The sequence below is a fragment of the Hyperoodon ampullatus genome (genome assembly GCF_949752795.1).
Source record: "Hyperoodon ampullatus genome assembly, chromosome: 2".
Taxonomy (NCBI): Eukaryota; Metazoa; Chordata; class Mammalia; order Artiodactyla; family Ziphiidae; genus Hyperoodon; species Hyperoodon ampullatus.
Window position 1 is genome coordinate 65,222,163 of NC_136915.1, and position 27,051 is coordinate 65,249,213.

General features: G+C 34.9%; 1 protein-coding gene across 1 annotated transcript in view; it reads right to left on the reverse strand.

The window, feature by feature from the left end:
- The window catches only part of LRRIQ3 (leucine rich repeats and IQ motif containing 3), a gene marked incomplete at both ends in the record, with an annotated part of 151,486 nt that overhangs the window by 25,646 nt on the left and 98,789 nt on the right, over positions 1-27,051 (reverse strand). Inside the window, 2 exon segments of the mRNA XM_079721106.1 lie at positions 14,097-14,210; positions 18,730-18,833. Coding sequence (XP_079577232.1) covers positions 14,097-14,210; positions 18,730-18,833 — 218 coding nt within the window.

Genomic DNA, 27,051 nt, shown 5'->3' on the forward strand with positions numbered 1-27,051 from the left:
ATAGATAAATTCAGATTTATATTTTATCTATTTCATTTGGGGGGGTTGCTAATGTGAATAGTAAGTTTTCTTTTCAAATTCCACTTCTTAATTGCTGGTATGTAGGAAATTGATAGAATTTGTACATTAACTTTTTACCCGTTAACCTTGCTATAATCACTTAATAGTTCCAGGAAGGCCTTTAAGAAAAATATTTATGCATAGAAAATAATGTTATTTGCAAACAAAATTTTATTTCTTCTTCCTTAACATGTTTATATTTCACTTATTTTTCTTGTATTACTGCATTAACTACAATTTCCAGAGTGATGCAGAAATGCAGTGACGATCTTTGTAAAAAAACTAAATGGCTGAATGCATATGACAACAAGACTCATATATACACTGCCTAGAGGAGACTCATTTCAGATCTAAAGGCACAAAGAGATTGAAAGTGAGGGGATGAATAAAGGTATTCCATGAAAATGGAAATCAAAAGAAAGCCAAGGTAGCAATACTTATACCAGACAAAATTGACATTAAAATAAAAACTGTTACAAGAGACAAAGAAGGACACTACATAATGATCAAGGGATCAATCCAAGAAGATATAACAATTGTATATATACATGCATCTAACATAGGAGCACCTAAATATATAAAGCAAATATAAATAGGCATAAAGGGACATATCAAGAGTAACACAATAATAGTAGGGGATTTAAACATCCCACTTATATCAATGGACAGATTTCCAGACAGAAAATCAGTAAGGAAATACTGGCATTAGACCAACTGAACTTAACTGATATATATAGAACATTCCATCCAAAAGCAGCAGAATACACATTCTTTTCAAGTGCACACCATTCCAAAATCTATGGGATGCAGCAAAAGCAGTTCTAAGAGGGAAATTTAGAGCAATACAAGCTTACTTCAGGAAATAAGAAAAATCTCAAATAAACAACCTAATCTTACATCTAAAGGAATTAGAGAAAGAAGAACAAACAAAACTGAAAGTTAGTAGAAGGAAAGAAATCATAAAGATCAGCGCAGAAATAAATGAAATAGAGATGAAGAACACAATAGAAAAAATCAATGAAACTAAAAGATAGTTTGTTGAAGAGATAAACAAAATTGATTAACCTTTAACTAAACTCATCAAGAAAAAAAGAGGGCCCAAATTGATAAAATCAGAAATGAAAATGGAGAAGTTACAACTGACCCCACATAAATACAGAAGATCTTAAGAGACAACTACAAGCACTACATGCCAATAAAATGGACAACCTGGAAGAAATGGACAAGTTCTTAGAAAGGTACAATCTTTCAAGACTTAACCGGAAGAAATAGAAAATATGAACAGACCAATTACTAGTAAGGAAATTGAATCAGTAATTTAAAAACTCCCAACAAACAAAAGTCCAGGACCAGATGCCTTCACAGATGAACTCTACTAGACATTTAGAGAAGAGTTAACACCTATCCTTCTCAAACTATTCCAAAAAATTTCAGAGAAAGGAACATTTCCAAACTCATTCTATGAGGCCAGCAGCACCCTGATACCAAAACCAGACAAAGATATTATGAAAAAAGAAAACTATAGGTCATTGTCACTCATAAACATAAATGTAAAAATTATCAACAAAAATACTACCAAACTGGTGCTCAGTTCAATATAGCAGAGTAGAAGAACATGTGCTCACTCCCTCTTGTAAGAGCACCGGAATCGCAACTAACTGCTGAACAATTATCAACATGCAGGCACTGGAACTCACCAAAAAAGATAATGCACATCCAAAGACAAAGGAGAAGCCACAAAGAGACAGTAGGAGGGGCACGATCACAATAAAATCAAATCCCATAACTGCTGGGTGGGTGACTCACAAACTGGAGAAGGATTATACCACAGAAGTCCACCCACTGGAGTGAAGTTTCTGAGCTCCATGTCAGGCTTCCAACCTGGGGCTCCGGCAATATAGGAATAATCAGTATTGTGAAAATGACTATAATACCCAAAGAAATCTACAGATTCAGTGCAATCCCTATCAAATTACCAATGGCTTTTTTTTACAAAACAAACAAACAAAAACCCTTAAAATTTGTATGGAGGCACAGAAGACCCCGAATAGCCAAAGCAACCTTGAGTGAAAAAAATGGAGCTGGAGGAATCAGACTCCCTGACTTCAGACTATACTACAAAGCTACAGTAATCAAGACAATATGATACTGGCACAAAAACAGAAATACAGATCAATAGAACAGGATAGAAAGCCCAGAGATAAACCCATGCACCTATGGTCAACTAATCTATGACAAAGGAGGCAAGGATATACAATGGAGATAAGACAGTCTCTTCAGTAAGTGGTGCTGGGAAAACTGGACAGCTACATGTAAAAGAATGAAATTAGAACACTCCCTAACACCATACACAAAAATAAACTCAAAATGGATTAAAGACCTAAATGTAAGACTGAACACTATAAAGCACTTAGAGGAAAACATAGGAAGAACACACTTTGACATAAATCACTGCAAGATCTTTTTTGATTCACCTCCTAAAGTAATGGAAATAAAAACAAAAATATATAAATGGGACCTAATGAAACTTAAAAGCTTTTGTACAGCAAAGGAAACTACAAACAAGACGAAAAGACAACCCTCAGACTGGGAGAAAATATTTGAAAATGAATCAACAGACAAAGGATTAATCTCCAAAATATATAAATAGCTCAGGTAGCTCAATATTAAAAAAACAAAAAAACCCAATCCAAAAGTGGGCAGAAGACCTAAATAGACATCTCTCCAAAGAAGACATACAGATGGCCAAGAGGCACATGAAAAGCTGCTCAACATCACAAATTATTATTAGAGAAGTGCAAATCAAACCACAATGAGGTATCACCTCATACCAGTTAGAATGGCCATCATCAGAAAATCTACAAACAACAAATGCTGGAGAGGGTGTGGAGGAAAGGGAACCCTCTTGTACTGTTAGTGGGAATGTAAATTGATACAGCCACTATGGAGAACAGTATGGAGGTTCCTTAAAAAACTAAAAATAGAATTACCATATGACCCAGCAATCCCACTACCGGGCATATGCCCAGAGAAAACCATAATTCAAAAAGACACATGCACCCCAATGTTCATTGCAGCACTGTTTTCAATAGCCAGGTCATGGAAGCAACCTAAATGCCCATCAACAGATGAATGGATAAAAAAGATGTTGTACATATATACAATGGAATATTACTCAGCTATAAAAAGGAAAGAAATTTAGTCATTTGTAGAGATGTGGATGGACCTAGAGACTGTCATACAGAGTGGAGTAAGTCAGAAAGAGAAAAACAAATATCGTATATTAACACATATATGTGGAATCTAGAAAAATGGTACAGATGAACCAGTTTGCAAGGCAGAAATAGAGACACAAATGTAGAGAATAAACATATGGACACCAACGGGGAAAAGTGGGGGTGAGTGATGGGATGAATTGGGAGATTGGGCTTGACATATATACACTGATTTGTATAAAATAGGTAATAAGAACCTGCTGCTTAAAAATAAAATAAAATTCAAAAAAAATACTAGCAAACCAAATCAAACACTTTATTAAAAGGATCATACACCAAGATCAAGTGAGATTTATCCTAGGAATATAAGGATTTTTCAATATCCACAAATCAATCAATGTGATACACCACACTAATTGAAGAATAAAAAACATGATTATCTCAATAGATGCAGAAAAAGCTTTTGACAAAGTTTAACATAAATTTGTGATAAAAACTCTCCAGAAAGTGGGCACAGAGAGAACCTACCTCAACATAATAAAGTTCATATAAGACAAACCCACAGCTAACATCATATTCAGTAGTAAAAAGCTAGAAGCATCTTCTCTAAGATCGGGAACAAGAGCAGGATGCCCACTCTTGCCACTTTTATTCAACATAATACAGGAAGTCCTAGCCACAACAATCAGACAAAAACAAAGAAATAAAAAGAATACAAATTTGAAAGGAAGTAAAACTGTCACTGTTTGCAGATGACATGATAGCATATATAGAACATCCTAAAGATATCACCAGAAAACTACTAGATCTCATCAGTGAATTCATTAAAGTTGCAGGATACAAAAATAATACACAGAACTCTGTTGCATTTCTATACACTAACAACAGAAGATCAGAAAGATGAATCAAGGAGGCAATCTCATTTTCCATTGCACCAAAAAGAATAAAATACCTAGGAATAAACCTACTTAAGGAGGTAAAAGACCTGTACTCAGAAAACCATAAGACACTGATAAAAGAAGTTGAAGCAACAAAAACAGATGGAAAGATATAACATGTCCTTGGATGGAAGATTTAATATTGTTAAAAAGACCATAATACCCAAGGCAACCTACAGATTCAATATAATCTCTATCAAAATACCAATGGCATTTTCACAGAACAAGGACAAATAATTTTAAAATTTGTGTGCAAACACAAAAGACCACAAATAGCCAAAACACTATTGAGAAAGGAACACAGAGCTGGAGAAATCATGGTCCCTGACTTCTGACTATACTACAAAGCTACAGTAATCAAAACAGTATGGTACTGGCAAAATCAGACATATAAATCAATGGAATAGAATCAGGAGCCCAGAAATCAACCCACACACTTATGGTCAATTAATCTACAGCAAAGGAGGCAAGAATATACAATGGAGGAAAGAAAGTTTCTTCAATAAGTAGTGCTGGGAAAACTGGACAGATACTTGTAAAAGAATAACATTAGAATATTCTCTCACAGCATGTACAAAAACAAACTCAAAATGGATTAAAGACATAGTTGTAAGACTGGGAACCATAAAACTCCTAGAGGAAAGAATAGGCAGAACACTTTTTGACATAAATCACAACAATACTGTTTTGGATCTGTCTCCTAAAGCAAAGGAAATAAAAGCAAAACAGACTGGACCTAATTAAACTTAAAAGCTTTTGCACAGCAAAGGAAACACTGATGAAATGAAAATACAATTTACTGAATGGGAGAAAATGTTTGGAAATGTTATGACCAATAACGGGTTAATATCCAAAATATATAAACATCTCATACAACTCAACATCAATAAAAGCAAACGACCACTTAAAAATAGGCAGAAGACCTTAATAGACATTTTTCCAAAGAAAACACGCAGATGGTCGATGATGGCCAATGGGCATATGAATAGATATGCAACATCGCTAATCATCAGGGAAATCTAAACCACAATGACATATCACTTCACACCTGTTAGAAGAGCTAGCATCAAAAAACCCACAAATAATAAATGTTGGCAAGGATGTGGGGAAAAGGGAGCCCTTGTACACTGTTGGCAGGAATGTAAATTGGTGCAGCCACTGTGGAAAACAGTATGAAGGTTTCTCAAAGAACTATAATTAGAACTGCCATATAAGCCAGGAATTCTACCCCTGTGTGTATATTAAAACAAACAAACATGAATTTGAAAAGATACATGCACTCCAATGTTCATAGCATTATTATTTACAAGATATGGAAGAAACCTAAGTGTTCATCAACAGATTAATGGTAAATAAGTAGTAATATATGGGACTTCCCTGGCAGTCCAGTGGTTAAGACTTTGCCTTCCAATGCAGGGGGTGTGGGTTCAATCCCTGGTCAGGGAGCTAAGATCCCACATGCCTCGCAGCCAGAAAAAAAACAAAACATAAAACAGAAGCGATATTGTAACAAATTCAATAAAGACTTATAAAAAAAGAAGTAGTAGTATATATATGATGGAATACTCTCAGCCATTACAAAGAATGAAATTTTGTCATTTGTAACAACATGAATGGACCTGGAGGGTATTATGCTAAGTGAAATAAGTCAGAGAAAGACAAATACAGAATGATATCACTTATTTGTGGAACCTAAGAAACTAGTGAAAATAACAAAAAAAGAAATAGACTCACAGATATAAAGAACAAACTAGTGGTTACCAATTAGGAGAGGGAAGTGGGGAGGGGCAACAAAGGGGTAGGAGATTAAGAAGTACAAACTATAATGTATAAAATTAGCTACAATGATTCATTGTACAATACAGGAAATATAGCCAAATATTTACAATAACTCTAAATGGAGTATAACCTTTAACAATTGTGAATCACTATATTGTACACCTCTAAATTATATAATAGTGTATATCAACTATACTTCAACAAAAAAAGGGAAAAAAATCCATTCTGATTTTCATTAAAAAAAAAATTTCTAGCTTCTTGCCATTAAGCATGAAGTTAGCTATCGACTTTTGTATTCTTTCCCACGTTGAGGAAGTTCCCGTTTCCTACTTTAGTTTGAGTTTTTATCATCAATGTGTGTTGTATTTTGTCAAATGATTTTACTGTATTGAATGGTCTCATGATTTTTCTTTCTTAGCCTGTTCATGTAATTGGTTATGTTATTTGATTTTTGTATGTTGAACCAGGTTTGGATACCTGGTGTAAACCCCACTTAGTCATGGTTATGTTTCTTTTCATTCATCAGTGGATTAAACATGGCAATATTTTGTTGAGAATTTTTACATCTATGTTTATGGAATACATTGGTCTGTAGTTTTCTTTCCTTGCAATATCTTTTTCTGACTTTCTTACAAGGGTAATTTTGGCCTCATAGAATTAGTTAAAAAGTATTCCTTCTGCTTATATCTTCTGAAATAAACTGTAGAGACTAAGTGTGATTTTCCTTAAATCCTTGGAAGAATTGACCAATAAATCCATCTAGGTCTGTTGCTTTATGATTTGGAAGGTTATTAATTATTGATTCAATTTCTTTAATAGATATAGGCCTATTTGATTGTCAATTTCTTCTTGTGTGAATTTTGGAAGATTTTGTCTTTCATAAATTGATTCATTTCATCTTGACTATCAAATTTGTGGGCATAAAGTTGTTTGTAGTATTCATTTATTATCCTTTTAATGACCATGGGATCAGAAGTGATATCGCCTCTTTATAAATATCTGATATTAGTAAAACTGTGGCCTTTCTCTTTTTCTTAATTAGCTTTCCTAGAGGCTTATCAATTTTATATATATTTTCAAAGAGCCAATTTTTTTTCTTTTGTTGATATTCTCTATTGATTTCTTGTTTTCAATTTCATTTATTTCTGCTCTAAATTTTATTATCTGTTTTCTTCTCTTACTTTGAACTATAAATTTCTCTTATTTCTCTAGTTTCTTAAGGTGGGAGACTAGATTATTGCATTTAGATCTTTCTCCTACTTTAAAATATGCATTCAATGCTCTAAATTTCCCTCTAAATCCTGGTTTTGCTGTATCCCAGTAATTTTTTTCCCAGTAATTTTGGTAAGTTGTATTTTAATTTAGTTACATATTTAAAATTTCTCTTGAGATCTTCTTTGGTTTATATATTATTTAGAAACATTTTATTTAATTTCCAAGTATTTTGGGACTTTCCAGCTATCTTTCTGTTATTGGTATCTAGTTTCATTCCATTGTGGTCTGAAAGCAGATATTGTATGATTCCTATTCTTTTAAATTTTAGTGTTTTTAATGGCCCAGGACATGTTCTATCTTGGTGAATGTTCCATGTGAACTTAAGAAGAATGGGTATTCTGCTGTTGTTGCATGAAGTAGTCTATAGATGTTCCTTATACTCAGTAGTTTGATAGTATTTGGGGTTCAACTATGTCCTTACAGATTTTCTGCCTGCTGGATCTGTCCATTTCTGATAGACAGGTGTTGAAGTCTTCAACTATTACAGTGAATTCACCTATTTCTCTGCTGTTTTTTTCAGTTTTTGCCTCACATATTTTGATTCTCTGTTGTTAGGCACATAAATGTTAAAGACTGCTATGTCTTCTTGGAGAAATGACCCCATATTGTTATTTAATGCCTGTATTTATGCCTGATAACTTTCCATGGTCTAAAGTCTGCTCTGTCTACTAATAAGCCCATCAAAGACATTGTTCATTACTGTTAAGGTGTTTTTCATCTCTAGTATTTGCTTTCAGTTCTTTCTTAGAATTTTCATCTCTCTCCTTACATAGGCCATCTGTTCTTTTATGCTGTCTACTTTAATCATTAGATTCCTTAGTATATTTATCATGGTTGTTTTAAATTCTGGTCTGATCATTGCAACAGCCCTACCATATCTGAGTCTAATTCTGATCTTTGTCCCATCTATTCAAGTTGTGTTATTTTATGTCTTATAGTTTTTTCTTGATAGTGGACAGGATGTAGTGGGTAAAATGCATTGCTGTAAATAGGCCTTTATTAACATTTGCAGTAAGGTGTCAGGGAAGGGGAGCATTCTATGGTCCTATTATTAGGTCTCAGTGTTTTAGTGAGCCTTGCCTCCGGACTATAAACTTCACATGTGTTTTCAGTCAGCTCCTCCCTTAAGTGGGATAGGAATGCTAGATGGTAGTTGTATTTCCCATCCTCCATGTGGAAAGGTAGACTTGGCTTTGGTTAGGTAGGTATTTCTTTCAAATCAGTTAGGCTCTGATTAAACCTCAGTAGTTTAGACTCTTGTTATAGTTTCTCTTAAGGGCAGACCTTGTTGTTAGGAAGAATAGAATGCTCCTGTGTATTTCAAAGTGATTCCTTTCACCCTCCCTTTGTGAGAAGCCTGAAAGTGTATTTCTCCAATATTTACTGTGAGAACTTATTTAAAGCTCCAGGAGGTAAAACTCACAAAAATGTGGGGGTCCTTTAATGACTGGGTCCCCTTGTCACTTTTATCTCTCAGACTTTCCCACATTGTGCCTCTAGCAATCCATTAATTATTTCAGGTTTTCCTACTCTGGCATTGGTTCCTCCAGAGGTTTCTGCTCACTGTTTCTCATTGGAAACTGTTCTGATTGCTCCTGAGCATGTGCACAGAACTTCTTGATCCTCAAGGTTGACTGTGATCTCAGGAGTATTCTTTGCTGTCCTTTCCCATGGTATCTCTGTTAAACTTCTGGTTGTTCTGTCACTTCACTTGTTGCTACCAGTTTCATGGAACTATCAACACCCTCCTATTGCTCTCCACCAAAATATCCATTGCTTTAAACAATGTCCTTTGGCATGGAATTTTCCCACTGTTACAGATAAACTCAGTCTTTTTAGTCAGAGCTCCAGAACTCTTCATCCTTATGGTCTGCTTCACCTCCTAGGCAGAACTTCTGTTCCACTACATAGAAGGTGGGGTGAGGGCAGGGGCCTGTTTCTACTGGAATGATAGTCCTGCTCTATGAGCAGACAGATGGAAAGAAAAGTGGTAGCCTCTGGTCTTATTTGTTTGACCCTCCCTGTACGGAAGCTATGACCTAAGAGGAAGCTGGAGTAGGGGTAATCTAGTCCCAGTTTTCTCACCCTTCCATGCCTGAGATAGAGCTTCCACTTATGAGAAGAGGCTAGGAGAGGGTAGGGGTCTTCTGTCTTTGCCAGACTGGAATAGAGCTTCTGCAACATAGGGCTAGGTGAGGGAGAAATGCCAACAGCCTACCCCTCCAGGGTAAAACTGTAGCCCTACACTAGGAACTGAAGGAAAAAAAAACACTCTTTTCAGCCTCATCTGTCCAGAGTATATCCTAGGTAGAGGTTCTGTTTCTTTAACTTGGAGCAAAACTGAAGTGGGCAAAGAAGCAGGTCATGGCTCACATGTCACAAACTCTCACTCTTTTTAATGAGATTTAGTAGATTTTCTTGAATGAATGTTCCCCATTTGCTATATGTCCTTTGGATAATTTACAGGGACTTTAAATTATTGCTTTTTATAATTTTCACCAGTTAAATGGTGGTTTTGCTGGAGAGAGGGTCTGACAGTCCTCTCTGGAAGTCCCCCTTCTACACAGGATTTCGACTTTATTAAACTTGCAATGTGACTCTAGGCTTTTGCCACATATTATTTTGCTTGGGGTTTGCTGGGGTTGTGAATATAATTTTTTTCTTTTATGAATATGGCTAGAAAAGGTTATATTTAAAGGTAACTATGAAGAGGAGTACAACAGGGTAGGCCTGAATTCTGATATTTGGATTACTTACAAGCCTCTTCCCATTTAGCCACACTTATCATTCTTCACTCACTATACACTAGGTTCATAGGACTTCATTTTGATCCTCAAATATATGAAGCTTGTTCCCATTTTATAACTTTTGTTGTTGCCTTTGCTTGGCATACTTTTTGGCATATTACAACATTCATATGGATCTTTCCCTTTCATCACAGAACAAGTACTATCTCTTCAGAAGTGACCTTACTTTTGTAAAGCTGACTGACATATAAAGAAGGTTGTGTTACCTAAAGTACCCCATCACCCTTCCCTAAACTCTCTATCAGATTTCTATTTTTAATTCATATTACTTACTACCATTTTTAACATAGATCTTTATTGGAGTATAATTGCTTCACAACACTGTATTAGTTTCTGTTGTACGACAAAGTGAATCAGCCATATGCATACATATATCCCCACCTCCCTTCCCTCTTGCGTCTCCCTCCCACCCTCCTTACCCAATCCCTCTAGGTCATTGCAAAGCACCGAGCTGATCCCCCTGTGCTATGCTGTTGCTTCCCACTAGCTATTTTCCATTCAGCAGTGTATATATGTCGATGCTACTCTCACTTATCACCGGCTTCCCCCTCCCCCCTCCCTGTGTCCTCAAGTCCACTCTCTATGTCTACATCTTTATTCCTGCCCTGCCGCTATGTTCATCAGCACCATTTTTCTTTTTTAGATTCCAGATATATGTGTTAGCATATGGTATTGTTTTTCTCTTTCTAACTTACTTCTCTCTGTATGACAGACTATAGGTCCATCCACCTTGCTACAAATAACTCAATTTCGTTTCTTTTTATAGCTGAGTAATATTCCATTGTATATATGTGCCACATCTACTTTATCCATTCATTTGTTTGTTGTCTATATTCCTGCTTTAGAATGTAAACCCCATGAAATCAGGAATGTTGATTCTGTAGTCAGAGCACCTAGATCAACTTCTTATTCATAGTATCACTTTATACCTTTAAAAATTGAGAACTTTGAAGAGCTTTTTAAATTTATACCATATTATAAATTAAAACAGAATTTAAAAAAATATTCATTTAAGAATAAAAAAATCATTACATGTTAAAGTCAGTGATGTTATCATCACATATATAGCCTCTGGAAAACTCTACCTATGAAAGAATGAAAGTGTAAAGGACAAATAATGTCTTACTATTATCATGAAAATAATCTAAACTTTGTAGACCTCCAGAAAGAACTGCTGGCCTACAGTGTCTTATATTACAGTAGCAACCTAAAGACAATGTATTTACAATGAAAGAATTACAAACTATGACAAAATAGATGGCACTACAAACCAGCCAATTAATTTTACTGTCTTCTCCATATACTCTCAGCAAATGCTTATCCCAGCTTTTGCTTGCATACCTTCAGTGAAGGATGTCACTAATTCTTGAAGTAGTTCATTTTAATTTTAAGCTTCTCTAATTTTAAGAAAGTTTTTGTATCAAGAAAGTCATCCCTTGCTTAATTCCAAGCCCCACAGCATCAAAATTATACTTCCCTAAATGATCTTCAGTTGGTTATGATGCTTTTAAAGGGTGAACCATAATCTGAACACTAAGTACTGGTGTAAGAGTTCTGTCATTAGAGTGTAACGATAGGCTTTTCTTTCATTCTAAATGCCATAATATATAAAACCAAATATCTACCAGCTATTGAACAGGCACAGAATACACTCTCCATTCATAATAAGATTGAGGGCAACTGCAAGTCTAACTCTATATCACATGAATTTGCTTTAAGCCAAGTATCCTTTAGTCTGTGTTTAAATAGTTTTTTTAGGTGAAAAATTTATACCTATTCTTATAAAATATTATTTTATGGGACTAAGCTTATTGTTTCAGTCTCAATATTCATAATCCTATTCTTTCATTGGATATTAGCTAACTCTCCCAGCCTCATGAAATATATAATCATGCTGTTTGTACTTTATACTAGGTCTTTCCTAAAAATAGTGAAATAAAGAGGGGGTACCAAGCTATTCCATTAAAAATATAACTCCAAGTTAATACTGATTCATTTATAATTGTTGTTAAGTATTAGAAAAAACTGTACTTATGTCTAAATATTTTCCACTTTATCCAGAATGTTCTTATGAGAATCTCTTTAATTCAAAGATATGCCTGAAATCAAGATAGACTGTATAGAAATTATCTATTGTTGTTTTAATACATAAAAATGGAAATTAGATTTAATTGACATAATCTGTACTCAGTAATCCCCTATGGGCCTCTATCATTTACCACCTACCTTGGTAAATTCTCAAAAATATTTTATGCAATGGATAAATTTCTTGGTGAAACCACAGAGAAATTTCATAGATAAAAGCTCAGGTCTATCGGCATATGAAGTCTAACAATAACAACAGAAATAATAACAGCAGCAGATAACATTTATTGAACATTTACTACATGCTAGACATTTTACTGTGTGACTGAATTTATGCCATGTGCTCAGCCTTATGCCAAATACTATACACATCTGTTATTAATTAATTTTTATAGCACACTTGTGGAATACCTTTTTAGTACATCCTTTTATTATACTCTTTTGAATAAATAAGATGCAATACTATAGTTAGAATAATTAACACTAGCAGATAAAACTTAAAATCGAATGGTTAACAAAGGTTGATTTTTTGCTCATGTAAATCTAAATTAGATGGGACCTCCCTCCTCTACAGTGTAGCGAGACCATCTGAAACATGAGCTCTCCAAGGACTTTGAAGGAAGAAAAGCGAGGGAATGGTGTGCTTAACTACCTTATCCCAGAAGTAACGTACTTACTTCGAGTGGCAATCTACTGACTAGAACTAAATTTTATGGCCCCTGGGCTTCCCTGGTGGCGCAGTGGTTGAGAGTCCGCCTGCCGATGCAGGGGACACGGGTTCGTGCCCCGGTCCAGGAAGATCCCACATGCCGTGGGGCGGCTGGGCCCGTGAACCATGGCCGCTGGGCCTGCACGTCCGGAGCCTGTGCTCCGCAACGGGAGAGGCCACAACAGTGAGAGGCCCGCATATCATAAAAGAAAATAAAATAAAATAAACAAAATAAATAAATAAATTTTATGGTCCCAATCAAACTTCGAGAGAAGCTGGGAACTGTAGAGAAACAAGTGGAATATTTTGTAAGCACCAAATCATTACCAGAGGTCACCACAGATCCTTTGATCCCCTTTTTTCCTAAATATAAAATATACTCCCGAAGAAAAAAAATTGAAAGTCCCATCAAGTTCAGCATCTCTAGATGTGTGCAACAGTCTATTAATCAGGTCTGGATGAGGTTTTGTCTAAAGACTAATGAATTACAAAGACAAGTCATCTGTCTCCTGCCCCACCCATCCATACACATACTGAATATACATACTGGTATAGGGAAAAATCAACTACAAATGGGAAGAACTGGAGGCACACACTAGTCACTGATACCCTCTGTGAAGCTCTCCTACCTTTAGGTGTGGATGGTTCCTGGATTAGTCCTGATACTGCTTTTTGTGAGGAGTTCTATCTTTCATTATCCTCCTTGGCCATATCTCAGGTGGGGCGAATTGTCTACTTTGGAGGCTACAAAAGCTTTCTCAGTGATTTTCCTGCTTGATTGCTAAAGATTAGAGACTCCAGAGTATATTTAAGTCTTAGATGATCAAAGATACTTCAGACTAAGATACTCTGGTAATACCTCTGCATTAAAATTTCAGATGTTGATCTATTTCCTTCTGTCCATTCCATGTGCCAGTATTCACATTTAGAAGTCTTTTGGAGTCATACGTAGCACTCAGATCGGTTTTTTTTTTCTTACTTTATTCCAATCTCTCTAGCAATTAATGGAAGTTACTATGAAGCTATCTGCAACAATAGGTGGGAAGCCCACACACTTAATCTAATCTCTGTCCTAAGTCACCATTTTCAACTAAGAGGTTTGGGCCTTTGTCTCAAAGCCTTATTAAATCTCCTGTTTTGTTTTACTATTTGGGATTATAGAAGCAGACAGATTTTCCATAGGTGCAAAGCCCGAAATTTCTGAACTCTCCATTCTCTTTTATTTTACCTTGAAAACCAGCTACTTTGCTGAGATCTTCTTTCTTTCCATAGGGTAACTTGCCAAACACAGTCCAGTACAACCAATACACAGAAGCAATACTCTGTTTTTCAACTTTTTTCCCTAAAGCCATAAGTTAGTAGACACATAGTTTGCCTTCCAAGTTATAACAGGGAAATGCTTTGCTACTACAAAACTTAGATTGCCATTTTTTCTAGTCTCAATCAGTTTTCGCATCTGGTCACTAAGATGAGACAATATTTAAGGGTTTTGTTATGGTATCAATTTCTGTATTTATCAGCATAATTAACCTTAATTTCTATCTCTATAAACACAGTAGCTTAGCACAGTAAAGATTTATCTATTTCTCATCTAAGAACCAATGTGTGTCAGTAGTAACTTTCAGATATGCTAATGGAACACATGGCCTCCAAGATCTACAAGCAGGGAAAGAGAATGATGCTCTTAATTGCTTTTACTCTGAAGTGATTAAGTTTCACTTTTGCTCACCGTCAAGTAGACAGAAATAATCACATAAATCCTAAGTGTGTGGGAAACTGAGCAATGTAGGAGAGTATATGGAATATATGGTATTGTTGCTTAGACTCAGAAAGTAAATCCAAATATATCTGACTCAAAAACCTATTTTCTTTCCATCAAGCTATACTTACTTTCATTTGAATTTAACCTTCTCCTTCTCTGTTCTTGGTAGTAAGAATATTAAATATACTTGAAAAGCAATGTGAACTATTATACTGATATAAAATATATTTTTGTTTTCTTTGAATTTTATATCTGGCAACAAAGGTTTTTAATTTTATATGCATGAGTATACTCTAATTACTCATCTGAAGTAATTTAGTTGATACTGCTTTATATCCTGGACTAAAATTCAGTCATTCCAGCAAACAATTTAGGAGAAAAGAAAAAAAAAGAAAAAGCACTGTTCAAATTGCCTAAAGCACAAGTGGATTGAAATCAGCAAGATATGATAAATTGGATGAATTTGGAAGAAAAATGTTGGAGGCAGAAAATGTAATGTGTTTCAATGGAAACCATAAAATATCCTTTAGACTCTTCATTGCAGGCTCATAAGTGGATTTAGGAAGACAAAGTATATAATGGAGGTAAAATAACTAAAAATTGTATAAATCTGATCACAGGCACTTGGATATAATGACCCTCACATAATTAACCCTGTGACCTTATATTCTGAATTGGAAATAGCAGTTTTGTTCTCAGAAATGTCTTTTATATAACAGCTGGCACTTTCTGAAAAATATCTGAATTTGCTTCCTCATAACTGTACCTGAAATATAAATGCTGTCTGAAATAACTGTATAGAATTGTCCCATCTTTCAGCTATACTTATAATAGAGGGTTAAGAAAACACTACTAACACACACTTGTAGGGTTGCAGTGTCTGTCTGGTATGCCATACTCTTTCAGTATAAATCAAGAAATTTATATGTCTAATATTTAACAATGGAAAAAACTCAAAATACGAGATAGAACAGGCATTTGTGAAGCATCATGTCTCTTTAAAAAATCTGACCTGCAGTATTTCATAAAGAAAAAATAAAATATTTGGCTAAGCAATATAAAATAAAAACTAGAAGTGATGATAGGTTTAATTTAAGTTAAATAAGATAAAGCATATATTTATTACAAGCTAGTAATTAGTAAGAGGAATATTGGATAATATAAAAAACAATCAGCAGTTAAGCTGTCATGTGTAATTTGACTGATTTATTTGCTAATATAAATGAAACAATGTAGTATATATCCTTATGCATATGTTACAGGTAGGGCTTTTTAACTTCATAATCTTACAGAAGTTCTACTGACACATGTAATATCATGTCTACCACTAATATGCTAGTTCCATGAGGGTAGGGTTTTACATGCCTTGTTTACTGTTGGATTTTGAATACCTAGAGCTGTTAAAAATATATATGTAGTAATAACCTAAAGTGTAGTTTTAAAAAATCTAAGTGTAATAAAATACTCTCTAAATTTCAAAATGTGTGGGAGGTGTGGGAGGTGTGGGAGGAAGGAGTTAAGGTATCCAAAGAGTGACCCATTCATTCTGTTTATAAGGTGCCCATGGGGAAAGGAAAAAATGCAGATGATCTGGTCCAATTCCCATGCCATCTGGAACTCCAGAAAAAAAAATGGGCAATGATATTTTCTAGGAGGAGACCTTATCTATTGAATGACCTTAGCAGGATGGTGCCTGGCTAAAGGATTGCTTGTATTAAATAAACCCAGAATGTTTGAGGTTACACTCTCTGGAGAGTGCCATAGAAACTATACAACTTTCTGAAATATAAGGTAGAAATATTTCATAATGGAAACACTTGCCTCTGTGTGAGGTAAACCCATAAACCTCACTAGAGATTTCATCTATTTTGCTGGGCCATACATGCAAATGCTTCAAGGGAAGAAAGAACCTGGAAAGCCACCCCGACGTCCCAGATCTCTCCCACTTCATTTGAGCCTCTTGATTATTTGTATCCTTGAAATTATTAGTAAAGTTTTAAGTTGGCCTATGGATGAGAGAAAGTGAGGATGGCACATAACTTATGTAATCATATAATATATCATTCAAATTGGGACATGTTCAAGACTGAAAGGCACTATTACTAAAAATTACACCAGGCACTAATTGAGACTTTCCAGAGCAAAAGTGAGACACACAGTCATGGTACAAATAGCCATGGGTGCTTCATTCATTAGTGTATTTGTTTATCTGATAAATATTTTAAAAGTTTTGGCAACTTGAAATGTCATGGTGAGAAAGTAAACAGGGAAATATGGTCCCATGTAGGAGTTTCAATACTCAGCGTTTATAAACTATGAATTATTCTGGCTGGTCTTATAGTAACAATATAAGGATCAGAAAAATCACAGTATGACATAATTATATGTTATTTCTAATTAAACATTAAAAATCATATATTACCCTTGTGGATAGTTTGCTTCCCCACATTATGTTTATCCTTTTGCTTACTTGTTGCCATGCAATTTACCTGTCTCAGATAAAGGTAGATTTCATTTATACATTGACTCAAGATCACTTAAGAATACTCTGTGTGGGTACGATACACTGCCAAATGTTAGGGAAGACAGAGAGAAAGAAAACTCAGTCATTATTTTCAATAACTTCATATTTTGGCAGGGGGAAGTTTGCCAAAAACAATCATAATAAAAAAGTACATAAAGGAGTCCACTGGTGGAGCAGTGGTTAAGAATCTGCCTGCCAATGCTGGGACACAGGTTCAAGCCCTGGTCTGGGAAGATCCCACATGCTGTGAAGCAACTAAGCTCATGCCCCACAACTCCTGAGCCTGTGCTCTACAGCCTGCAAGCCACAACTACTGAGCCCATGCTCTGCAGCAAGAGAAACCACTGTAATGAGAAGCCTGTGTACCAGAATGAAGAGTAGCCTCCACTTGCTGCAACTAGAGAGAGCCCATGTGCAGCAACGAGACCCAAAGCAGCCAAAAATAGATAAATTAAATAAATAAAAATTTTACAGAAGTACGTATAGAGTGTTATGAGATGTGTAAGATGAAGGTATTAATTGTAATTATTGAGGAGAACAAAAGCTTCGTGGAGAAAACAAATATAATCAAGGTATTGCAGAACAAGTGGGTTTCAACAGGCAAAAATGGTTAAATTTCAGTTGGAGGAAAAAAACATAAGCAAAGGCACAGTGTCATATTCTTGGAATTATAAGTAGCACTGTATATGTAACTGGAACATAGCCTTTATAAAGAAGAATAAGCACTGAGAAATCAGAGAATCTCTGGGAATATGTTCTCACAGGTTAAAATAAAACGGTATCAAGAAAAAGATAACAATCTGGACAACAGATGCTACAAGAAGCAAAATTAGAACAAAAATTTCAAATAATTATATTGAACTTACCAAAAAAAGAAAAGGGAATAAAAAGCAATATAAAACAAGAATGAGAAAAATTAGTAATAAAGGATAGAAGTGAAAATCTTAGGTAGACAATACAAATAGTAAAATGGATGTTACTAAAGAATAATTCATGAGTTTAAAGATCAGATTGAGCAATTTTCCCAAAAGAAGTCTGGGAAGGATGAAGAGATACAAAATTAAAAAGAAACTGAAAGATACAGAGAAGAGAAGTAAAAGTGCTTAGGTAACTGGTGTCCCAGAAGGTGAGAAAAATAAAAATGGAGAGGAGAAAATATGTGAAGAAATAAATGTAAGATATGCTAAGTAGAAGAAAGAGTAAAAATAAATATATATATAATATAACCATATTATAGTGAAATTTAAAGACCAAAGACAGAGAGACAACATTAAAAGCTTCTAAAGGAATAAGAATAAAATGATATCAGATTTCTCAACAGCAACAATGAATACAAGAAGACAATGGAGTGATAGTTTTGAAATACTGGCATAATTCAGAGATACTACAGGTTCAGTTCCAGACCACCATGATAAAGCAAATATTGCAATAAAGCGAGACCCACAAATTTTTTGGTTTCCCAGTGGATGTAAGTTATGTTTACACTATAGTATAGTCTATTAAGTGTGCAATAGTGTTATGTTGAAAAATGTATATACCTTAATTAAAAGTACTTTATTACTAAAAACTGCTAACCATCTTCTGAGATTTCAGCAAGTCTTGGGAGATCTTGCCCTGATGTTGATGGCTGCTGGCTGAAGTGTGGTAGTTGCTGAACAACAGGGTGATTGTGGCAATTTCTTAAAATAAGACAGTAATGAAATTTACCTCATCAATCCACTCTTCCTTTCACAAACAATTTCTCTGTAGCATGCAATGCTGTTTTATAGCATTTTACCCACAGAAGAACTTACAAAATTGAAGTCAATCCTCTGAAACCCTGCCGCTGCTTTGTCAACTAAGTTTATGTAATATTCTAAATCCTCTGTGGTCATTTCAACAATGTTCACAGCATCTTCACCAGGAGTAGATTCCATCTCAAGAAACCACTTTGCTCATCTACAAGATGCAACTCCTCATTTATTCAAGTTTTATCATGAGATTGAAGCAGTTCAGTCACATGTTCAGCCTCCACTTCTAATTCTTTTGGTATTTCCACCACATCTGCAGTTACTTCCTCCACTGAAGTCTTGAACTCCTCAAAGTCATCCATGAGGGTTGGAATCAACTTCTTTCAAACTCCTATTAGTGTTGGTATTTTTATCTCCTCCCATAAATCATGAATGTTCTTAACAGCATCTACAACAATGAATCCTTTCCAGAAGGTATTCAATTTACTTTGCACAAATCCATCAGATGAATTGCTATTTATGGCAGCTATAGCTGTAAAAAATATATTTGTTAAAATAAGACTTGAAAGTAGAAATTACTCCTTGATCAATGGACTGCAGAATGGATATTGTGTTAGTAGGCATGAGAGAAATAATAATCTCATCACATATCTCCATCTGAACTATTGGATGAGCAGTTGCATTTTCAATGAGCAGTAATGTTTTGAAAGAAATCTTTTTTTTTCTAAGTGGTAGGTCTAAACAGTGGGTTTAATATTCAGGAAACCATGTTGTAAAGAGATGGGCTGTCATCTAGGCTTTATTGTTCCATTAATAGAACACAGACAGAGAAGATTTAGCATAATTCTAAGGACCCTAGGATTTTCAGGATGGTAAATGAGCATTGGCTTCAACTTAAAATCCCCAGCTGCATTAGCCCATAACAAGAGAGTCCTTTGAAACCAAACATTGACTTTTCCTCTCTAACTATGAAAGTCCTCAATGGCATCTTCTTCCAATATAAGGCTGTTTTGTCTACATTAAAAATCTGTTGTTTAGTGTAGGCACGTTCATTAATTATCTTGGCTAGATCTTCTGGATAACTTGGTGCAGCTTCTACATCAGCACTTGGTGCTTCACCTTGCACTTTTATATTATGGAGATGGCTTCTTTCCTTCAACCTCATAAACCAAACTGTGCTAGCTTCTAAATTTTCTTCTGCAGTTTCCTCAGCTCTCTCATCATTCATAGGATTGAAGAGAGTTAGGGTCTTGCTCTGGATTAACCTTTGCCTTAAGAGAATGTTGTGGCTGGCTTGATTTTCTATCCAGACCACTAAAACTTTCTCAATATCAGTAATAAGAATGTTTTCCTTTCTTATTATTCATGTGTTCACTGGAGTAGCACTTTTAATTTCCTTCAATAATTTGTCCTTTGCATTTACAACTTGGCTAACTGTTTGGTGAAAGATGCCCAGCTTTTGACTTGCCTTTCTCAATAAGCTTAATCATTTCTAGCTTTTTTTAAAAATTTATTTATTTTTGGCTGTGTTGGGTCTTCGTTTCTGTGTGAGGGCTTTCCCTAGTTGTGGCAAGTGGGGGTCACTCTTCATCGCAGTGTGCGAGCCTCTCACTATTGTGACCTCTCTTGTTGCAGGGCACGGGCTCCAGATGTGCAGCCTCAGTAGTTGTGGCTCACAGGCCTAGTTGCTCCGCGACATGTGGAATCTTCCCAGACCAGGGCTCGAACCCGTGTCCCCTGCATTGGCAGGCAGATTCTCAACCACTGCGCCACCAGGGAAGCCCCCATTTCTAGCTTTTGATTTAAAGTGAGAGATTTTTGACTCTTCCTTTGACTTGAACACTTAGAGGCCATTGTAGGGTTATTAATTGGCCTAGTTTCACTATTTCTGCGTCTCAAGTAATAAGGGAGGCCCAAACAGACGGCAAGAGATGGGGAAATGGCTGGTTGGTGGAGCAGTCAGAAAACGCATAACAGTTATTGATTAAATTAATCATCTTTTATGGGCATGGTTTGTGGTGCCCCAAAACAATTATAATAGCAATATAATATATCATTGATTACAGATCACCATAAGAAATATAATAATGAAAAAGTTTCAAATACTGCAAGAATTACCAAAATGTGAAACAGAGACACAAAGAGAGAAAATGTGGTTGGAAAAACACTGCCAATAGACTTGCTTGATGCACACTGCCATAAGCCTTCAATATGTAAAAAATGCATATCTACAAAGTGCAATAAAGCAAAGTGCAATAAAATGAAGTATGTCTGTATTGAAAGAAAATAATCTTAAACATAGACTTTAAAATTTATGGTACTTCCCTGGTGGGCCAGTGGTAAAGAATCTGCCTTACAATGCAGGGGACATGCGTTCGATGCCTGGTCCGGGAACTAAGATCCCACTTGTTGTGGGGCAACTAAGCCCGTGTGCCATAACTACTGAGCTTGTGTGCCTCAACTAGAGAGCCTCCGTGCTGCAAACTACAAAGCCCACATGCTCTGGAACCTGTGTGCCACAACTACAGAGCCCATGTGCCCTGGAGCCTGAATGCCACAATTAGAGAGAGAAAAACCCACATGACAAAACTAGAGAGAAGCCCACGCACCACAATTAGAAAGAAGCCCACATGCCACAATTAAAAAGAAGCCTGCAAGCCGCAATGAAAGATCGTGCATGCCATAATGAAGATCCCGTGTGCCACAACTAAGACCCGACACGGCAAAAAATTAATTAATTAATTTAAATTTAGCCAACTTATTGTTCAAATGTGAGGGTAAAAAATTGTCTATGATAAAAGATAAAAGGTTTCCTACTATAGCCTCATATAATAGGACTTGATCCTGGACAAAAAATGAATATTAGTCAGATAACTGGCAAAACATGAATATGGTTCACAGATAAGATAGTATTGTATGAATGTTAATTAAATTTCTGGTTTTGATAATTGTGCTATGATTATGTAAGATGTAATATATGGGGAATGGGTGAAGGATATTTAGGAATAATTTGCTATTTTTGTAACTTCTGTAATTTGAAATGATTTCAAAATAAAAAGTCAAAGGGAAGAAAAAAATGTAGATATCAAATATGAAGAAAAATAAGAAAAAAAGCAGAAACAGAAAGAGCAGAACTGGAAAAAAAATGTAGAAGCTAGAAATAGGCCCAACTATCTCATTAAATATAGTAAAAATAAATGGAGTACAGAAACTGGACCAACAATTTCCTATTTTCATAACATATATATATATATATATATATATATATATATATATATATATATGTATATAAAGCAAAAATTCAAAAGTGAAAAGATGAAAAAAATGTATTAGGAAGATTTTATCCAAAATACACCTGAGCAGCTATACTAATATCAGACAATAGAGAGTATGAGGAAAAAGCATTATTAGGAATAAATGAGATAAATATATAATAATAAAATATTCAATTTACCAAAAATATGTAACAATTATAATCATGTGGGTACTTAATAAAATAACTTCAAAATTTGACAGAATTAAGGAGAAGCAAACAAATTCACATTTTTAGTGGAAGATTTCAACATATCTCTTTCAATTCTTGGTTAAGTAGACAAAAGAAAAATCAGCAAAGAAATAGAATATTTGGATAACAATGAAAAGTGTGATCCAATGGACTTAAGAATTTGTCATAAATAGTTTTTTACAAACACCAAAAAATAGAAGCAGGGATTGAAAAGGATTCTTCTTAGGAAAATCATGAAAGTTAAAAGAGGCTGCTTCCTATGGGACTGCAACAGCACTCTTCCCACTCAGTACTCTCAGAGTTGCTCATCTTTCAATTTAGAGTAAATGAATAAGTAGCCCAGAAAGGTTTGCATCTCAAACACAATGGTTTTACTTAATAGTAACTAAATAGTAGAAGGAGGAAACTGCCAAACTTCTCTTCCAAACTAAGGTTTGTTGAACCCATACTTGAGTATGGTCAGAGAAAGAAATTATACCAATCATTCTGAAAGGAAATCTTTATACTGAATGAAGGAGAAACACTGCTAAGAAGAAAAGGCATTTCTCATCCTGTATGACCTTAACTATATATTTGAATATGTTATTACTTAAAAATTGGTAAAGTGGATTAAAATAATCCTAAATAGAAAAATGTAATAATTGCAAAGTAACAGAAAATACTACTTGGTTAAAGAAAATAAAAGTAATTTTTAATACTGACTTGATAAAAACTCATGCTAAAAAAATAATAATAAACTGTTGAAGCAACATCATACAATTTCTGGCTGCTTTAAAATTGACCAATTTGTTAAAGCAAGTATAAGTTAATTGTGATTTAAATAAAAGAAATATGGGGAGGGAATGTTATTTTACTTTAATTCTTCTAATTATAATGATTTTAGATAAGTAAGATACTCTTTAACCCTCATGGCTTTTTTTAAACATCAGAAACATTAAAATAAATGGGAAATAATTAATAGAATTTTATATAAAATGGGTGGGTCCACAATATTTGGAATGATGAAATGACAGATTTTATTAGGTTTCATAGATTCAGATAGCTTAATTTAATACAACCATATTCCCATACTTATGATTTAATTATTACATAGTGCTACATTTACAGTCCTCAGGAGACATCATGGTGAAACAGAAAGTGCACTAGATTTTGAATCAGGAAACAGAGCCTGGGAATAGTACAGCTCTGAAACTTTTGGATTATGTGATCTTGGATAAATTATCTTAGCTCTTTAGACTCACCTTCCTCATCTGTAAAAGGGAAATAATAAATTAAATTAAATGTTACAATGTGACACTATCTAGCACTGGGATGGTTAACACATTTTAATGTTCATGATCCATTGATTGTGGCTGCACAAAGCATTCACTTGAGAGGGAAGTCAATCAGGATTCAACATGATTTATAAGTGATGTTTTCCAAGGATTAAAACATCCCTTGTCTGTAACAGAATATGTGTTCCAAAACTCCCTATTCCCTCCTTTTCACCTTCCTACCTTTCTTTACTTTCATATATTTAATATAAAATGTGAATACAAGTTGGCTCAATTTAAAAGATCAATCTAGATTTCATATAAAAAAGAAAGAATTGTTTAAACATATCGTTTTTTTTGTTTCCTCCCTATACCTCAGTACCATAATAAAAAAGAAAAGAACATGTAAAGACAATGAGACAGAAAGAAATAAAGTAGCAGTAACACCAAAGAAACAGTTGGAAGCTGGAAAGTAGATGAATGAAAGGTAACAGAAAACAGATATTATAAAGTTTAAATTTAATGCAAGGAAACAAAGAAGAAGAAAGCTGATTTACAATACAGAACACTAAAAAGGCAGGGAATTTGAAACATGGTTTAAATAATTGTTTGAAAGGCATAATTAGGTCAACAGATCTTTCAGCAACCATATATAACCAAGTGACTCTTGCACCCCTTTGTCCTGATGGGAGACTAAAATTCATCTTCCAGAAAAGTTAAACCAGAGAGATTCTGCATTCAGGGACATCAAGGACAGCTAAGGATTCAGGGGTACCTGACTGAAAACTGGGAAATGAAACTCCTCATGCCAAGTTTTGCTGAGAACAGTGGCAGTTACTCAAATATCACAGGCAAGATATTGGAACAGTCAACTTTTAAAGAAACCACATATTACAGGTCCTTGAATAAAGATAGTTGATTTATAGTGCTGTGCTAGTATAGCAAAGAGAATCAGTTATACATATACATATATCCACTTGTTTCTTTTTAGATTCTTTTCCCTTATAGGCCATTACAGAGTACTGAGTAGCATTCCCTGTGCTATATAGCAGGTTATTATTAGTTATCTATTTTATATATAGTAGTGTATATATGTCAGTCCCAATCTCCCAATTTATCCCTCCCCTCCTTATCCCCTGGTAACCATAAGTTTATTTTCTACATCTGTGACTCTACTTCTGTTTAGTAAATAAGTTCATTTGTACTCTTTTATTTTTTTAAGATTCCACATATAAGCGATATCATATGATATTTGTCTTTCTGTGTCTGACTTACTTCACTCAGTATGACAATCTCTAGGCCCATCCATGTTGATGTAAATGGCATTGTTTTGTTCTTTGTTATGGCCAAGTAATATTCCACTGTGTATATGTACCACATCTTCTTTATCTATTCCTGTGTTAATGGACATTTAGGTTGCTTCCATGTCCTGACTGCTGTAAATAGTACTGCAATGAACATTGGGATGCATGTATCTTTTTGAATTATGGTGTTCTCCAGGTATATGCCCAGGAGTGGGATTGCTGGGTCATTCTTAAATATGAGTGAACAAAGGATTAGCAGAATTATTTAGAAAAGCTCTAAGAATAAAGTAACTTGGAAGAATAGCAGAACATAGCATGCAGAAGAACCATCCACAAACACACAAACAAATCTATATGATAGTAATATCCTCAGAGATATAGAGAAGATATTGCATCTATGAACTAAGAACAGTGTGTGTGTATTTTAGAAATTTTATTACATAATTAAAAAAAAAGAGTTAGAAGAAAAAAATGAGTAAATATCCCACGAAAGTGGATAAATATAAATAGAGATGAGGAAATAAGTGATAAAAAGTAGAAAAGTTAGAGGATCAGTCCAGGAAGTCCATCTGAATGAGAGGGGTTCTAGAAAGAGAAAATGAAATGTTGAAAATGATGAAATAAATACAAGAATAATGGGTAAGCAAGATGGCAGACTAGGAAGCCCCATGCCAGAAAATTCAGATAAATCACAACAGAATGACTAAAATAACTTTATAGACGCTTTGGAAATGAGTCAAAGATTTACAGTGACTAATCAAATACCCAATCAAGAAAAAGCCACATTCAAAACATTAAGATATTTCATAGCATTTTTCCTTGCAGTTTCCCACCCCCACCCCAGTGTGGTGAAGCACAGTCAGGAGGAATCAGCCCATTTTTAGTTTCTCTTCCTTAGGATGGAAGGAACAGAGTAGAACTTATTTGGAATGTTCTAGCCTGTTTCTGGGCTGAAGGAGGACTGGTGTGTGTCTCACCTGACCCAAGGCTCAGAAGAGAAATGGAAATACAGTTTAGATTCCAGGCTAGAAACCAAAGAAATAGTGGTGAGCACCACAAAAACTGCAGGGAACTGCTGATCCACAGACCCCAGGGGGAAAACAATATGGGCTGAGAAATACAATAGAAAAATCTAAGGCCACAAAATAAAGCTGGCAAGAAACCTTTGGGAAATTAAGACATTTCACCAGGGGACATAAAACAAAAATAAACAAATGGGACCTAATGAAACTTAAAAGCTTTTGCACAGGAAAGGAAACCATAAACAAAACAAAAAGACAACCTAAAGAATCAGAGAAAATATTTGCAAATGATGCAACTGACAAGGGATTACTCTCCAAAATATACAAACAGCTCATACAGCTCAATATCAAAAGAAACAAACAACCCAGTCAAAAATGGGCAGAAGATCTAAAAAAACATTTCTCCAAAGAAGACATACATATGGCCAAATGACACATGAAATGATGTTCAAAATTGCTAATTATTAGAGAAATGCAAATCAAAACTACCATGAGGTATCACCTCACACTGGTCAGAATGGTCAACATCAAAAAGTCTATAAATAATAAATGCTGAAGAAGGTATGGAGAAAAAGGAATCCTCCTACAGTGCTGGTGGAAATGTAAATTGGTACAGCCACTGTGGAAAACAGTATGGAGGTTCCTTAAAAAACTAAACATAGAGCTACCATATGATCCAGCAATACCACTCCTAGGCATATATCTGCAGAAAGACATAATTTGAAAAGATACATTCATCCCAGTGTTCACAGAAGTACTATTTACAATAGCCAAGACATGGAAGCAACCTAAGTGTCCATCAATAGATGAATGGATAAAGAAGATGTGATATATGTGTGTGTGTGTATGTGTGTGTGTGTGTGTGTGTGTGTATAATGGAATATTACTCAGCCAAACAAAAGAATGAAATAATGCCATTTGTAGAAACATGGATGGACCTAGAGATTATCATCAGTAAAGCAAGACAGATGGAGAAAGACAAATATCATATGATATTACTTATATGTGGAATCTAAAACAGTGATACAAATGAACTCATTTACAAAACAGAGATAGACTCACAGACATAGAAAACAAACTTAT